We start from the raw sequence: 18167 nt of genomic DNA, 5'->3' as shown, positions 1-18167 counted from the left end.
ATCTATTATTTTATATCCATTCAGGCAATAAATCTATGGTTGAGGATCATCAATTTCAATTAATTGAACTCCTCTCTGAAATAAATCATTCACTCAAATAGTCATTCTGATTAAAATCTAAAAACAAAACAGTCTGTACTCTATCATAAAACATAGAGATATACCTATATCTACATATAGAGTATAAAAAGAGTATAAAAGAGCATTCTGAAATGGTTTTTGGAGACTGCTTGTTCTTTGTTAAAATCACTTCATTGCCGTTAAATAATGAAAGAAATAATTGAATAAATAAAGTAAATAAATAAAAATAATTGAAAGAAATAGCCAACGACGGGTATGTACAAAGGATTTTTTTTCTGGGGTGCGAAGTGGGAAGGGGAGTAATTATAAAGAGAAATGTGTGATAATTAAATAAGAATTTCCCAAGAATTTGGCAAAACTTAGGATTCTACCCCTTTCCCAGCGTTCGTCCCTGACGCAGGACAGAACCCCAGTTTCATCACAGGTTGAGCTATATTTACCCAATTATAGATTGTAATTAAAATTCTGATTTTTTTTATTGTTTAACGAGCCAACTTAAGTAAGGATAAATCTGATGTCTTGATTGGAATAGAATATTAAACCCTCCTCAATTCCAAAGAAGCAATATTTCTGTTTTTACCACTTCCAAAGAGGATTTAGAATGTCGAAAAAATTCTTTACTTCTTTTTAATAAACTTGGAAAAAAATGTCTAAAGACTTGTTTAACCTTATCCATCCTTCCAACAGATACGATTACTAAAGCATCGGTAAAAAGATAAAACTTAAAAAAATGTTTAAAGTTAATTTTAAAGGAAATTATCTTGATCTTATCACACAATTCACTTTATCATACAAAAACAACACCCTACTGCAAATATTGAGATTATTTTTTAAATTTTAATTTAATCTAATTTTAATTTTGTTTTAATTTTTAAATTGATGTTACACGTGCAAAGAAAAAATCTGATATCAATGAAATCAATGGTTTTGAAGTGGATTCTTTGAATTCAAAAGCTTTTTGCACTGAACTATGTTCTGTATTTTATTTTTGACGGTAATTTTTTTTTACTACCTCTTCCTTCTTTTCTCAATGAAATTTTTATCGTGGGTGTATTATTACATTCTAAAAAGATTTGTTTTTCAAATTATCATAATCCAAAGTTTCATGTTCATGAAACTTGGATTATAATATTTTCATGTTCAGATTTTTTTTTTTTTTTGCATTGTAATCCCATTGCGATTTAATTGAAAGGGAAGAGCACTTCCGAAAGCAAATGCTTGTTTCAATTAAATTTTTGCAATTCACGAAAAAGAGGACCAGGGAATACACAGGCTAGACAGAGGTCTCAAATTCAAAGTTAGACTTCCTAATAAGTTGCGAATTACCAGTTACTTGAAGATTACTAACCAACACTCGTTTTACTGACACTATATGGAAAAAGTAACTACTTGTTTTTGCATTACATAAAGACAGTGTGGTTGTCACCTTTCCTACTTTGGGCCTTATTCACGATCTGGAAAGCAAAACCGAATTAGCTTTCCATTATTGACGACTAGCGGAAAACTTACAGATCGTTATTTGCGAAAAGTGTTTTTGGCGTTAATTTCAAATTGTTATACTAATAACTTTAATAAAGGTCATTGTCCTATGGTGGCGCAGTGGATTTGACCTTAGCTTGGTAATACGGGACCCAGAGATCGAATCACGCTGCAGGAATGCACTGCAGGGCCGACGCAGGGACCTTAGTAGTCAAGAAGCGTCGTTAATTCTTAAATAATAATAAAGGTCATTTTTTGACTTTTTTTCTTTATGTTATTATCAATTACTCCAAAAAAATGAATAATGTTTTTAAAAACCTTGCAGAAGAATGACTGAGACCAATTATTAATACTGGTGTATACACAGAAAAAAAAACTATTATAAAAATTGAAGCGTGGTCAATTTTTAAATACCTTGCCTTTTCACTCACTATTTGCGATTAACAGGCATAATTTTGCTAGACTGTCCCTTCTAGACGGGGTTACCGGCCTTCCTTTGCCGCTAAAACACGGCTTGTCGTAAAAACCCTCTTTGTATATGATCTATGGCTATCTTACACTCTTTTGTTTTGACTAAGAGATTTGATCATTTTAGTCATATAATTTTGGGAAATAATATGACGCAGACACGTTGAACGAAACGAGCCCCCCTTAAGTGCCAATAGATACAAACATGTTGAAATGTTCTGCCAAGACACGAGGTATCCAGCTAGTCCGAGAAATAGTAAGACAAAAAGAAAAAAAAGAAGAAGAAGGAAATAGAACAAACAAGGAAATTTAGAAGGAAAGAGTCTTCCTCGTTTTCAGAAATTAACGCCAGAGTCAAGCATTCCTAACGAGAAGGTAAGAGCTCAAATTCAAACTCTGAAAGTGATTGTCAAGAAGGCGGGTATTTATATTATCACTATAGAAGTTAAATTTCTAGATAATCTTAAGAAATCACACTAAGCTGGCTAAAATAAAGCAATTAGATATAGGTGGAAGACCATGCTAACCTGCGTAAGGTCACTATAAAACTTTCCACCTTCACTCAAATTTTTCTTGAGGTCTTCGTAGGTGTCACAAGCTGTTGCTAATTCTTTCATCAGCTTTTCTCTCTCTGTTTCCCCATCGCCACGTGACTTCATCCATTTATTAGCGACTTCTTCAATTTCTGCCAGGACAGTTTTCTATGAAAAAAGGCACATTTAGAAAACTCTTCGTAAAATTTTGTGGGCGTCCCGGGTTCACCCATAGTATAAATGGCAAAAACTTACTCTCATACCTTTTATATTAGTCAAGAATACGAATTATACCAAAGTAGAAAGTTCAATAGAGTAAACAATTACTTATCTAACAATATATCTTTGATGCTTAAAAAAATGTAGTAGAGGCGGGTAAGTGTGGCTAATTAAAAGAATAAGGCGGGGGGGGGGGGGGGGGGGGGGCAAGGAGTTTGAATAAAATAAAGCTAAAAAATTTTTTTTAATCTAAGAGATTTTTCGAGTTGTTTTTAATTAGAAAAAAGGATATATTTCAAAATGTAGGGGATTTGGGTCTTTGCTTATTTTTTCATGAGCTTTCTGTTTCCCCTATCCCTACGCCACTTCTTAAATTTTTGTCAATTTTCGTGAAAAATATTCAAAAACTAAATTGTAGGTTAAATTAATGGACTTTCGCAATCCCTATCCCAAACATAAATTATAAATCAGGACTGATAGTTATATCCCCTCTTCTAATTGGCTTCCTTTCTACACGAACCACGTCGGTAATTGTTTAGTTTCGTCACAAGCTGTTTAAATTTGAAACCATGCTGTGAAGCAGCATAGTTTCCATAGTATAACACTAAGTACTGCTAATTCTGGAAGCACATCCATTTCTGGTTGACCCTCCTCCTCCATTTAGCAAACTAAAAATGCGTAAAGTCGGCTTGCTTACAGGTAACATTACCTATAGAGCGAAGCACATTGGTCCATAAGCCCCGCAGGCAGAGGGGCAAGGTCTGTATTCTATATTTATAAATAAATATAGAATAATATTCCCCTCCCCCCCGCTGCCCGCGGGGCTAGTGAACTAATACACTTAGCTCTATAGGTAGTGTTATCTGTAAGCAAAATCGGACGTTTTTTTATTCTGAAACAACTAGCTAGTTTAAACTCGAAAGTGAAAGTGAACCATCTCGGATATTAATATTAATGGATGTATGAGTTTTTTAATTATCTTTCGACTTCCTACTATATAGAAACTACCAGTAATAACTGGATTTTGTATTTAAAAAATAATTTCATTCATATTGTACAACCCCAACTTTTCCCTCGGCTTCAAAACCCAGCCCACTTTACGCATTTTTAGTTTGCCCCATGGAGGAGGGTCAACCAGAAATGGATGCACTTCTAGAATTAACATTTCTAAGTGCTATAGTATGGAAACTATGCTACTTCGCAGCATAGTTTCCACTTCAGACAGCTTGCAACGAAACTAAGCAATTACCGAATTAATTATAATAGTCAAATAAACAAAACAATTTACCATAATCCTCTTATTAATTACATGACTACCCATGTTGTACAATTCTATCCGTTCGCTCAACAGTTTTGATGAAGACTGAGTTAATTTTGGGTATATTGGGCATAAGGTACTAAATATTTATTGGGTATATTGGGCACTAAATATTTACCAACACAGCAATTCAAAAACAAAATACAAAATCAATTTAAATTTAAGAGCTGAAAAAGAAATTGAACTATTAAAATTTTACTTTCACGTTAACGTTAACGTTATACGTTAGTCTTTTACTTTCAAACTGTGTTTCTAGTTAATGATTTGAACCCCAATGTTCCATAGACGCAGGAATAAAAAACAATGATGCTACCGGGTTTGAGCCCGGTAGCATCAAAATTTCCGGGTTCAAAATTTGGTTAAACCCAGTACTAGAGTTAAAACAATAGTATCGTTAAAATACGTAACGATACTTAGAAGATAGAAAATGAAAACACCCCTCAGTCTAAAGTAATTTACCCCAGCTGTGGACTCACCTCAAGCTTTAGAAACCCATGAGCAAATTTGTTCCCTTCCTTAAAAAAAACACTAAAAAAGAAAAGGCGACATAAATGGATAAAAAAAAATAAGAGATTATTGGGCAATATGGCTTTTGGAATAAATGAACTTTTAAATTTACAAGCTAAAAAAAAAACTAATGAAAATCGTCAAGGAAAAAAATACTTGAGAGTGACTCGTTCAACAACAACACCCCCCCCCCTCCACCTTCCAAGAGCAAACAACACTTTCAGAGTTGAAAGGAATCGAAAAGGTTTTTTTAATTCCACATACAGTCACAATCTCACATGAATTCATACATAAACGAATAAAACTTTGTATGAAAATAACTTGAATTTTTTGTTTTTTGATGAAATAATTTTTAGTGATAATCATACTGAAGCATCGTAGCACTAAACTTGAGCAACTGAAATCGGGATTTCATATTCCAGCCTATACATATCATGATTCAAATCTATGACAGGACTTGTCAATCCGATTTCATAAACACGATGGGTGATATCCTTATAATATACGTCATTTATCGGGCATCATTTATCAATACGTCATTTAATATATATAATATACGTCATTTATCAATACGTCATTGATCGGGCGGACAGAAGACAAAAATGTCTTGGGTATTTTGCCTGTAATTAATAGCTGATAAATACTTACACAGGGAGAACTGTAGATTTACTTTTATTAAATAAAAAGATTCATGGTGTAATGCCGCTAAAAATTTAGGACCTAAATTAGTTAGGACCTATCAGATAAATTAGTTAGGACCTAGAGTATTTAAAATTTAGGACCTGATACTACTACTAGTCAATCAATTAACAAGCTTCTCTCCAAAGGATTATCTCTGCTGAATTTCCTTTGAAAGAATTAGCAGAAAGGTTTTCAGGGACAATTTAAATAAAAAAAAATCCAAAACGAATGTAGTGCATTCAAATACTCAAATTAACTTGAAGTATATACATTACTAAATTATTCTGTATTAAGGGGGTTTTCCCTCTCCTCGACACCTCACTCTTTACGCTGAAGTTTGACTTTTTGTTCCAATTCTGTAAGAAAAACTCTGAAACACAAGGGTCGTTTAATTAGAACAATAAGAAGCTTTTTTTAAAAGGACTAAATTTTCATTTATGCGGTCAAAAAGCGTCGTTAATCCATAAATTATTTGCTTTTTTTCGATTCTGAAACTATATTTTATCTTAGAAACATTTACAGACTCGCAAACTTTTGTCTATAAAACAATGATGCTACCTAAAATATGTAGAATTTTAATTGAATTTTAGTTTACTAGCCCATTAAGAAATCAACCGCTTCAGCCATTGCAGCTTTAATTCAGATGAGTTTTATTTTTATGCTTTTTTGAGTTTTTTTTCGTGTACGCCCCCCTCCCGAAAAAAAAAATCCTTATGTAAACATCGAAAAAAGGAGGGAACAAAAAGAGCGTATCACAAAGTGAAACATGAGTGAATTTAAAAATCAAAGAGAGAAATAGCTGTACCTGCTTCGTCAAATTTTCCATTGCCCTGGCTTGCAACGGGCCATAAGCTTGCTCCAAGATCTTAGAAGACAATAATTCCTCGTCTATATTTCCTTCATCCAAAGCATTAGTAAAAACCGCTTTAATATCCACGGTTTTGGATACAAATTCTTTTTCCAACACCTCCCTTTCACGCTGAATCTCCCTCACCACACTCATAAGTTCTCGGAGTTTGTCTGCAGACGGACCAACAGGACTAAGGCTGCTTGATTCTGTGGGGAGTCGTTTGGCAAGTTGCTCTTCAGGCAAACTCAATAGCTCAATGCCATTTTTAACTGACTCATATTTAGATTTAACGTGATTGTCTGCAGTACGGGCATTCGTGATAATCCCTCTGTAAAGAAATAAAATAAATAAGTAAGTACCACACATATTTATAACAAAATTTAGTATATTTAGTCCTGTTTCCAAAAGTCTGTATAAATATTTAACAATAAATTTCTGTATTTTTGCATAAATTGTTAATTTTTTTGCATCGACTTCCCTCTGAAATGTACCCTCACCTGATATAAAACTTTATTGACGTGCAAGGTAGTAAAAAAAAAATTACCGTCAGAAATAAAATACGACGCATAATTCACTACAAAAAGCTGTTGAATTCTAGAGGCAAAGAATCCACTTCAAAACCACTGATTTCATTGATATCTGATAAACACGTCGGGAACATCTACAGGGTAACAATCACATATTTAGTCAAGATTGTCTGCAGTACTGGGTATTCATGATAATACCTCAGTAAAAAGAAAAAACATGAACATAATAAGTAATGTAGTTCACAATATTATTCCATGAGTCGTGCTTTCTTTATAAATAAACCCCCCCCGGCATTTACTCCACACCCGATATAAGATTTCATCTATCGGGCTGATATTTAAACATTAGAGAACACAATCCCATTGAGAGGTCTCGAGCAATTCCCCAGTTAGATTATTGACCTGAAAGATAAATTCTATCATTTTTTAAATTTATCATTTTTAAATTTTATCATTTTAAAATTTATCATTTTAAAAATACCTATTTTTTCTAATTTTTCAGAATTAACCACCCTGCCATGACTACCCCAAAGAGAGCGGATCCGTTCCGGTTATGTCAATCATGTACCTAGGACTTGTGCTTATTTTTCCCACCAAGTTTCATCCCGATCCCTCCACTCTAAGTGTTTTCCAAGATTTTAGGTTTCACCCTCCCAACTCCCCCCCCCCAAAGTCACCAGATCCGGTCGGGACTGAGACACGATATCTTTCCAAACATCAAATTTCAAAATACCTATTTTTTCTAATTTTTCAGAATTAACCACCCCTCCCCCGACTACCCCAAAGAGAGCGGATCCGTTCCGGTTATGTCAATCATGTACCTAGGACTTGTGCTTATTTTTCACACCAAGTTTCATCCCGATCCCTCCACTCTAAGTGTTTTCCAAGATTTTAGGTTTCCTCCTCCCAACTCCCCCCCAAGGTCACCAGATCCGGTCGGGATTTAAAATAACAGCTCTGAGACACGATATCCTTCCAAGCATCAAATTTCCAAATTAAATACAAAACATCAAATTTCCAAAATTAAATAAGTAAATACCACACAAATTTATAGCAAAATTTAGTATATTTAGTCCTGTTTCCAAAAGTCTATATAAATATTTAACAATAAATTTCTGTATTTTTCCATAAATTGTCATTTTTTTGCGTTGACTTCCCTCTGAAATGTACCCCTCACCTGATATAGAACTGGATCGATGGGTCTAATGCGCACGTCGGGAACATCTACAGGGTAGCAGCTACATATTTATGCTAGACTGTCTGCAATACGGGTATTTATGAAAATCCCTCAGTAAAAAAAAATGAAAACAATAAAGAATGTGTTTCCCAGTATTTTTCCATCAGTTATGCTTTCTTTATAAATGACCCCTTCCCCGGCATTTACTCCACATCCGATACAAGATTTCATCTATGGGGCTGATATTTAAACATTAAAGAACACAACCCCATTGAGAGGTCTCGAGCAATTCCCCAGTTAGATTATTGACCTAAAAGATAAATTCTTAGATCAGTGCAGTTCAAATGGGCATCAGATTAACGTTAATAAGACCAAAATAATGCGCTTCAATCCTTTGAAAAGAGACGCTGCTTGCCCTGACCCCTGGTACCCTATTATTTCGACTCTAGTTATCCTTGGTGTGGCATTCAGTGACGATTGTACATTTAGCTCACTTGTTACAAACCTCGACTACCTCAACGAAAAAACTGAAAAATTGGAAAAAAAAGAGCATTAAAAATTATCCTAGGAACCAAGTATGGCACTCACGGATCTCCCTTGCAACTCTACGAATTCCAACCCTCAAAGAACGTAGGTACCATCTGATTCGTAAATTTCGACACTCTGTTTTTTTTAGAGATAAACACCATTCCCTACTAACCCCCCCCCCCTCTCCTGCCGCTGCAGTCAATAGTAAAACACATCACGAGAACAAGCTTCAACTAGTGCACTACAGGGCAATAATTCATTCGTACCTTCGTTTACTAGTGTGATAAATTGTACTTAGTGGTTATTATGCTCTAAAAAGTAGTGTCAAATAGTTGCAGCCCAAGCCGTAACTACGATAGCTATTTCTTTTAAATGAATCTTGAAGAAATGATTACAATGACAGTTGATGAGACATTGCAGATAAATTGGTTTTGTCTTAAAGACTGTTTATCAACATTTTATTTATATTAAAAGTCAGTTGTATACTTTCAAAGTATACTTTTCAAAGGCATTTGGTGTAGAAAAATAAGAGTTTCCACTCAATATGCTCGAACTCACTCCTGAGAGTGAAATCCTTGAGTGGACAAGACACCTTATTATTATTCAAAAGAAGCACAATACAACGTTCTGGGGAATCAGATCCTTGGAAATCTAGCAATACAATGTCTTTGAGCAAACCCAACTGAAAAGGCTAATGAAAAGGAAAGCTGAACTGAAAAGGAAAACAGTTCAAATTTTTATTTTATCCACAAATAATTAAGTTGACTATCCGATCATTTTTTTCATTTCATCAATAATGTGCCTATCAATGTTAGTATTCAAAGGTTAGTGGTGAATGACCCCAAGAAGCCCTCATCTAACTGAAGCCTGCACTACAAACGCTATCTGGGCTGCAAAATAAAAGGATAACCAAATTTCTACCCTGTCTGAAAAATTATTCAGATTTCATAGTTAACGCAGGACAAATAATTAGGGTTCTTGAAGCATTTTTCCTTAGGCTATCCCAAAATTACCCGCATACTCAGGGCTAGCCAAAAAGGGTAAAGGCAACTTATAAGTTTAAACTGGCGATATTTTCCAAAATAAATCACTAACACTATTGAATAGGGGGAGGGGGGTTGTCTTGATATTTGGTTTAATGTAACATTAACTTGTGCTTGTTTACGAGACCAAACGCAAACGCCTCAACCAGTATCCTGAAAACTCTGCAAGCTGACGCCCATTTGTGACGATCTTGTGCCAGTTGTTCTACAAGCCGGCCCCAGCAGCTCCTGCACCTTCTGCTAATCTTTTGAAATCCACCAATAGGTCATTTTTGACAACTGTCCACCAGCTTTTCAATTGCCAGCCTGGTCGTCTACGCCAATCTGGCAAAAGAACAGATAAAAGCACTGGTTGGATGATGAGGTTATTGGGTCCTTTCAGTATATGGCCAAGTCAAGGCAGGATTCCGTTTGACAATCGTGGCAATGGGTTTGGTGTTACAGCAGCGGCGGCGCACTTGAAGAGACATCAGAGTCAGTCTGTCAGTTACTGACTTGGCCAGGATCGTTTACATCAACATTTCGCGTTTTAGTAAATAGTGATGATTCAAGACTTACAAATCATGGACAGGAAGTGTCTTCAATGGTCAAGTCTCAATTACAGAGAAGAGAACAGATTTAACTGAAGGTTTATAAACTCAAAATGCTTTGTTTTCATGCTAATCTCCCACCGGTTCCACAAATGGTGACATAACTATGATAAGATGGCCCGGGCTTTATTCTGTATGTCAAGGCCAAAGCCTCCATGAGAGTCTAACAGTGAGCCAGAGTGATTAAAGCTATCAACCTTCTCTAGTTCTTGCTCTTCTCTTGTTCAGGCACTTTAATTTCCAATTATATTCCGACACCATCAAAACATGAAAGTGCTCTTTCTAGAACCGTCTATATGTACTATTTGAACAAAACCAGGAACACTATAAACCTCTGTTTTACACCGCTTTCTACATCAAAGAGCTTCGTCTCTTCATCGAGCATTCTTATAGTCAATTTGCTATGCAAGTAGGCCTTCAAGAGTGCTATGAATTCAACCGGGATCCCATCTTCCGCCATGATTCATCAAAGATTTTCACTCTCTGTGGAGCCAAAATCAGCAACAGAATCAAAAATCATTTGGATTATATGGACGTGGGGTGTTCCGTTTCAGAAGAATAAGGGGAAAATTGAAGATCTGGTCAGTGCACCCTCTCCCTCTTCGAAATCTTCACACTAATTTTCAAATGTCCATTTATCTCGTGCTGCCTCGAATCTTTTCAGAAAAATCATCGTGAATACTATGGTAGCAATATCCATCAGTGATATCCCACGATAGATACGGCAGTCATGTTTTTTGTCACCCTCTTTAAATACTGGGACTAGTACTGACACCTTTCAATCAGTCGGGAAATTTTTTCTTTTTCCTATAAGAATAATGAGAGGTTTTTGCCATTCCGCTACAACATGTGGCGAGGGCACAGAGGGAAACATCAGGAGGAAGACCATCTTCACCAGGCAACTTCTTGTGTTTTAATAGTTTGATTACGATGAGGATCTCTGAAGGTGATTCAGGTCGGTTTCATAAAGTAGTTTTTCCGCTGTAGTTTAAGCGTCAGCATTGTATCTTCCCCACTTGAATTTGGGCTAAGCAGGTCTTTGGAGTGACTCCTCCACTTGTCATATTTAACTTGTAATTCAGGGATTCAGTTTCCTTGAGTCTTTTAAGAAACCAGCGACAGGTGACTTTATTTCGTTATTTGTTTAACAGCTCTATATAGTCTTATCGTGCAATTATTTCCGAATGTTTTTTCTATCCCTAGAGCACGCTCTTCCCAGTATGTTGGTGGTCCTATTTACTATAATTCATGCAATGCGACAGGCGACTTTATTTCGTTATTTCTTTAACAGCTCTATATAGTCTTATCGTGCAATTATTTCCGAATGTTTTTTCTATCCCTAGAGCACGCTCTTCCCAGTATGTTGGTGGTCCTATTTACTATAATTCATGCAATGCGACAGGTGACTTTATTTCGTTATTTGTTTAACAGCTCTATATAGTCTTATCGTGCAATTATTTCCGAATATTTTTTCTATCCCTAGAGCAGCCTCTTCCCAGTATGTTGGTGGTCCTATTTACTATAGTTAATGCAATTGATAGAATTAGAATAAAAATAGAAGTTTGATTCTGTAAAAAAAGAAACAAAAAACGAAAAAAATTGTGAAGTTTGAAAAACAACTTAAAACACTAGACAGGGTTCGGACAGGTCGGTTCGTTTCAAATTATAGGCTCTGTCCTACTTATATAGGATTTCCCGGGCCCAAATATAGGATTCGGAAGTCCTCGGGATCAGATCTATGGTAGATGGCGTGGGATGCCTGGTCACATAGATTACCAAGTTTCATCCCGATCCCTCCAATCTAAGCGTTTTCTATGATTTTAGGTCCCCCCCCAAATTCCCCAGATCCGGTCAGGATTTAAAATAAGAGCTTTTAGACACGATATCCTTCTAAATATCAAATTTGTGAGATCCGATAACCCGTTCGTAAGTTAAAAATACCTCATTTTTTAATTTTTCAGAATCAACCCCCCCCCCCAACTACCCCAAAGAGAGCGGATCCGTTCTGTTTATGTCAATCATGTATCTAGGACTTGTGCTTATTATTCCCACTAAGTTTCAGCCCAATCCCTCCAATTTAAGCGTTTTCCATGATTTTAGGTCACCCCAAACTCCCCCCAATGTCCCCAGATCCGGTCGGGATTTAAAATAAGAGCTTTGAGACACGATATCCTGGTAAATATCAAATTTCATTGAGATCCGACCACCCGTTCGTAAGTTAAAAATCCCTCATTTTTTAATTTTTCAGAATCAACCCCCCCCCCAAACTACCCCAAAGAGAGCGGATCCATTCTGGTTATGTCAATCATGTATCTAGGACTTGTGCTTATTTTTCCCACCAAGTTTCAGCCCAATCCCTCCAATCTAAGCGTTTTCCATGATTTTAGGACACCCCAAACTCCCCCCAATGTCCCCAGATCCGGTCGGGGTTTAAAATAAGAGCTTTGAGACACGATATAATTCTAAATATCAAATTTCATTGAGATCCGATCACCCGTTCGTAAGTTAAAAATACCTCATTTTTTCTAATTTTCAGAATCACCCCCCCCCCCCTCCCAACTACCCCAAAGAGAGCGAATCGGTTCTGGTTATGTCAATCATGTATCTAGGACTTGTGCTTATTTTTCCCACCAAGTTTCAGCCCAATCCCTCCAATCTAAGCGTTTTCCATGATTTTAGGTCACCCCAAACTCCCCCCAATGTCCCCAGATCCGGTCGGGATTTAAAATAAGAGCTTTGAGACACGATATCCTTCTAAATATCAAATTTCATTTAGATCCGATCACCCGTTCGTAAATTATAAATACCTCATTTTTTCTAACTTTTCAGAATCACCCCCCCCCCCTCCCAACTACCCCAAAGAGAGCGGATCCGTTCTGGTTATGTCAATCATGTATCTAGGACTTGTGCTTATTTTTCCCATCAAGTTTCAGCCCAATCCCTCCGCTCTAAGTGTTTTCCAAGATTTTAGGTTTCCCCCTCAAAACTCCCCCAATGTCACCAGATCCGGTCGGGATTTAAAATAACAGCTATGAGACACGATATCCTTCCAAACATCAAATTTCATTAAGATCTGATCAATCGTTCGTAAGTCAAAAATACTTCATTTTTCTATTTTTTTCTGAATTAACGAGCCCCCCTCTCCCCCCCCCAGATGGTAATATCGGGAAAACGACTATTTCTAATTTAAAAGTCAAAATCATGAAAAGTCATTCATGAAATCATTGAAAAGTCAAAGTCATGGCCAATTGTAGAAAAAAGCCCAGATAGATTGTCCAATTAAGTGGGGAGTCGAATCAAGGTTAATTTTAGCCCTTTGATTGCTGTTGTTAGTGTCTCCCATTGATGCTACACCTCTCCGTGCATGCGTGTCCCTTGACAATGCCGAACTAGAGTCGTACCTGTTGGAGGATTCTCCCTGGGGAACACACGCAGGTTGACTACGGGTTGACTTACTTGAAAATTTTCCTCTCATGCATGTCACTCCACAATGCTGAACTAGAGTCAACCCTCTCATGCTAATTCACGGTGGGTTCAACCTGTTGGAGGTTCTACCTTGCCTTTTTCGCAATTATAATTGCCAAATTGACAATTGTCGATTATAACTGACGAAGGCAAATTGTTTATATATAGTCCAAATTTGCCTATATATCTAGCCAAATTTGCCTATATATTGGAAGATATTGTCCATATATCCATACTTTAAGCGGCGTACCCCAAGGACAGTGCAAATGACACTTGATCGGGTTAAGTGGTACCTAGTACAAAAACATTTTTGGACATTTTCTTTTTCTTAGCAAAATCAGGAATTTATTCTTTAATAAAAAAAACTCCATATGCGGTTATACAGCTTTTAGTATTAGCGATTGCCAGATTAGAAAAAAGGAGGAAAGATGGGTGAAAAACAAGGCCGTATCCAGGGGGGGGATTGAAATAAAAATGAATAACAAAAATGAATAAATCAGCAAAAAATCCCTGAAGAAGTAGCTTTTCTTTGAAGGTTGAAGTTGAAGAATCAACAAATTATTAATGCTTGGATTTCTTTGAAGGTTTTACAGACAAGGACTGTTGTCAAATTTATCCATTTTATTTTGCTAATTCTGTTTCACAGTTAAACGTGGCAACATGATTACTGCCCTAAAAATCTCATAATTTTGAAACAAAGAAAGTCCTTAAAAAGGCTTAGTTTTCAGAAGTGACTAGATCCAAGATGGGTCCAGGCAACAAAATTTTGTAGTTTTAATACAGCTGGTATTAGGCTTATGATAGAATATGCATGGTCTCTTTTAAAGGATCTAATAAAAACAGATTGTTGGAGACAAGGGTGAAATTACTGAATATTTTTCTTGTTTTCAACAACTCTACGCTGACAATTGTAGAAAAAATTAGTCAAAACACTATATAAGCGTCTATATCACTTTATAAGCATGGAAAACAAAGAAGTTGTGAATACCTGTATTTGGCTAGATCAGTTCTGAACTTTTCCGTTAGAGAGTCGGAAGTCGCTCGAGTCCACTTCGATCCGAACTGAGCTCGAAGCTGATCATCAGATGCTTTCTCATCGCGTAGCATTCGATCAGTCTGAAAATGAATCCATTAGAGGGTTGTGTACATAAATTGATATTCAAAAGACAATATCAAGATGAATAAAACAAATTTGAGACTTTGAAAACAACAAAATACGGAATAAGGTCAAAAGTGCGATCTTGCCCAAAAGAGCGTGCGTATAACTTGATATAATGCCAAACAAAGCCAAATACAACCCCATACCCAGGGGAGGATTACCAGTTTGGTCTCTCCATCCAAAGTTTGGAAATAACAAATAAAATAAGAACTTCGGAGCAGGCTAAAGAAATGACTACAAAAAAAATGTCCATGGTTGAGCCCCCCCCCCTTTCTTCCGATGAATCAAAATCCTCGGTAAGACCCTAAACGAATAAATATTTCAAAATGAAATTCAGTGCATGATTGTCTTGAGATTCAAAGAAAACTTTACTTTGAAGTAAAAAGAAATAATAAAGAATAAGAAATAATAATAAATAAGTAAAAAGAAAGAAATGAGAGTTTCAAAGCAGGCAGAAATGTCGTATGAAGAGCTGCTGACAAAGTTTGAAGTATAAACTCTGGAAAAAAGAGGAGAGAAACTCTACATGGATTTCAGAAGAAAATCTCTGATCCCCCAATCCACAAAACCCTTTCCCCCCTTAATCTACAACAAAACGACTCCCGCGCAGGGTTGCAGTGCCTGTTGAGAAACTTCAGCCGGTACGTTGTGCCCACCAGCGGTTAGCAAAGAATTGTATACCTAGTTTTGTAAAACTGTCTAACGAAAATCATGAGGATTGATTAGTATTTTGTTTTCTTTGTTTTTTGTTGTTTTTTTTCCGTGTCGCTTCTTAATGTGACTATACAGAGATTTGGCAATATCATAAAATTTTTGGTGAAAATAAAAGTTTATCTATCTATCTAAGTTGTGTCTACAATTCTTGCTGAATCCTAATTGACTTGACAGTCTTCAACAGTTATCACAAAGCCAGAAATCAGGCCTGAATCTTCAAACTGAGAAGTAAATAATTTCTAGTTTTATTTAATAATACATTACACGTACAAGCTTTTGTTTATTCGGAGCATACTCAAAAGGGTGTTTTTGCATCATTTTCTTCCTGGCAAATCTCCAAAACAAAGCTAAGGTTCACTGCGTATAGTGAGCACCCTAGGCTAGCCCAAGGACTACTCTTTGTGATCATGGACCAGGCAGCGAAATATTGCATTGGAACTGTAACTTCTAAAAAGAAAAGAAAAACAGAAACAAGGAGAAAATAATCAAAAAGAGGCAAAAAGAAGAAACCAAACTTGGCAAAAAAAATATCTCAGGAGATGGATACAAATTGCTGAATATATTAATGAGATTTGGTGATGAACACAAGAGTAGAAGTAGAGTGATTAGAATTACTTAGAATTAAATTATTAGAATTAGTATTATAATGATTAAAACAAAATTAAAATTAATCATCTATGGTAGAAGACACTTTAGTAATACGAGCAGTAAGTCAAACCCGTGCGGTAGCAAGTTTTCCAAAAACAGGCACATTTTGGTTTTCAGCACAAGAAAAAGTTCCACAATTCTTACATTCTGAAGTATCACGAGAAATTTAATTTTTCAATGAAAACTTTGTTCATGCAGAAAAATGAATTTCCGTTTTCATTGGCTGAAAACATGTCTGTATTACAGTGCTATCTATATTAGTTAGGCATTGCGTTTCAAATTACAAATTTTAGAGGGCATTTTTTTTATATTGGAATACCTCACTAACTCCAACGACCACTATCAATATAAAGAAAGAAAAGAATAAACACCACCTTCTAAGACATTACTGATGTTGAAAACCTTAGCTCACGAGATTTATCATTATCAAGTGCAATAATCGTGAGAACTTGGGCTGAAAGTTACTAGTAAAAAGGGCATGTCGGATGAAAGCAAAATTGAACAAAATCGCTACTTTTTGTGAATACCGACGAAAAAAGTTTGCCCCCTCCCCCAAACAAAAAACTTTAGGTCTCTTCAATACATCTCCATAAAAAGCTACTTCCTGGAATTTTCAACCCGTTCCCCCAGCCACGAAACAAAACAAGGCATATTTACTGAACCAGGTATAAAAGTCGTCGTCGTTTGAAGAACGACGATGAATTTTGTATACAATGTCTACAAAAGAACGACATAGAGACTATATCAGGGAGGCACACTCGTGCCTCTATAAAGAGGCGACACACGACAATGTTTAGCGATCTTCGGTTCCAGTGGTCGCAGACGGATGGGGAGGGATGCATTTCGTAGCCCGAGCTCCAACTAAGAAACCTGCAAAATTTCATCCCCCTCCAACTTTTTCTTCATGGGGAAAATCTGGCCGAAAGTTTCGACCTGTCAACCCAAGCCCCCCTTTAACGTTGTCCGATCGGGCTGAAATTCACAAGTTAAGGTCCCCTAGGGCCCAGGAGCTTATCCGCGAAATTTCAGCTTGATCCGATAACTCCTTCCCTGTTTTCCAGAAACCACGCATAGCCACTTAAAATTCATTTACTTTTTTTTCCTAGACGCCTACAGGTCACATCCGACATCGGATCTGGGTGTACGAAGACTCATTCGATGCGGAATTCTCCGAGTAAGTGCCCATGAAAGTTTCGTAGGAAAATCTTAACCCCCCGAAAGTTTCGACCCTCAAACCCCCCCCACCCCTTTTAACGTTGTCCGATCGGGCTGAAATTCACAAGTTAAGGTCCCCTACGGCCCAGGAGCTTATCCGCGAAATTTCAGCTCGATCCGATAACTCCTTCCCTGTTTTCCAGAAACCCCCCATTAGCTATTTAATTAACGGATTTCTCTCCATAAGAGCCCATGTTAATTTGAAATTTTTAAAAGCTATTGAGAAGTTATATTTACACACATGCAAGTTATTCACTCAGTTGGTAGAGCGTGAGACTTTTAATCCTCGGGTCAAGGGTTCAAGTCCCTTACGGGAGGTTTTTTTTCACAAAATCAAAAAAATTTTGATAACACCTGGACAGCTTATCATTTGAGAGATAAAAGAATATTAGCTTCTTATGAGCAAAAGAAACATTTCGGTCATTCTATCTATTTTTTTTCTATTTTATACAATGATTTAAAAGCGGGGGGAGGGGGGAGGGTTCCTCTCCTAATTCCTGTACGAGGAGTACTCCTGTACGAGGAGTACAGGAATTATTAAATTACATCCACCATGGATTGTAGAAAAACGTACAGAAATAATATGAAAAAAACTTCGTTTTCTTAAAGAGTTAAAGAGGCTGCGTCCCAAAGTCGAACCTTAAAACGTACAGGAATTAGAAGAGGCAGTTGGGGGGCTGCCGCCCCCCAAACCCCCAGCTTTTAAAGACTCTTTTGTACAGGTTTTTTGTTTTTTTGCTAACCCCCCGCTCTTGGCTTCGGAAAGGCCCTCTTTTAATTAACAAAAAATTGAAATGAATGAATAATGGAATAACTTCGAAAAATGTTAAACACAAGAGGACAGGAGAACCATTGCGCCGAAACTAGTAATTAGTAACAATGAAGTCCCCCCACAAAAAAAAAACTGTCCAAAAGAGTCTTTAAAAGCTGGGGGTTTGGGGGGCGGCAGCCCCCCAACTGCCTCT

At 36.6% G+C, this 18167-nt stretch overlaps 1 protein-coding gene across 3 annotated transcripts in view; it reads right to left on the bottom strand.

Moving 5' to 3' along the window:
* Positions 1-18167, bottom strand: part of LOC136035705 (apoptosis-linked gene 2-interacting protein X 1-like) — an 88607-nt gene that overhangs the window by 16166 nt on the left and 54274 nt on the right. For all 3 annotated transcript variants that reach the window (XM_065717650.1, XM_065717651.1, XM_065717652.1), the window contains exons 10-12: positions 14455-14582; positions 6092-6464; positions 2556-2729 (exon numbers count right to left, since the gene is read on the bottom strand). In XM_065717650.1, coding sequence (XP_065573722.1) covers positions 2556-2729; positions 6092-6464; positions 14455-14582 — 675 coding nt within the window. The remainder of the gene's footprint in view (positions 1-2555; positions 2730-6091; positions 6465-14454; positions 14583-18167) is intronic.

Source organism: Artemia franciscana, chromosome 14 (assembly GCF_032884065.1).
Source record: "Artemia franciscana chromosome 14, ASM3288406v1, whole genome shotgun sequence".
In the NCBI taxonomy this organism is placed as follows: domain Eukaryota; kingdom Metazoa; phylum Arthropoda; class Branchiopoda; order Anostraca; family Artemiidae; genus Artemia; species Artemia franciscana.
The sequence above is the reverse complement of the archived record's forward strand: the minus strand, read 5'-3'. Positions and strand labels throughout refer to the sequence as shown.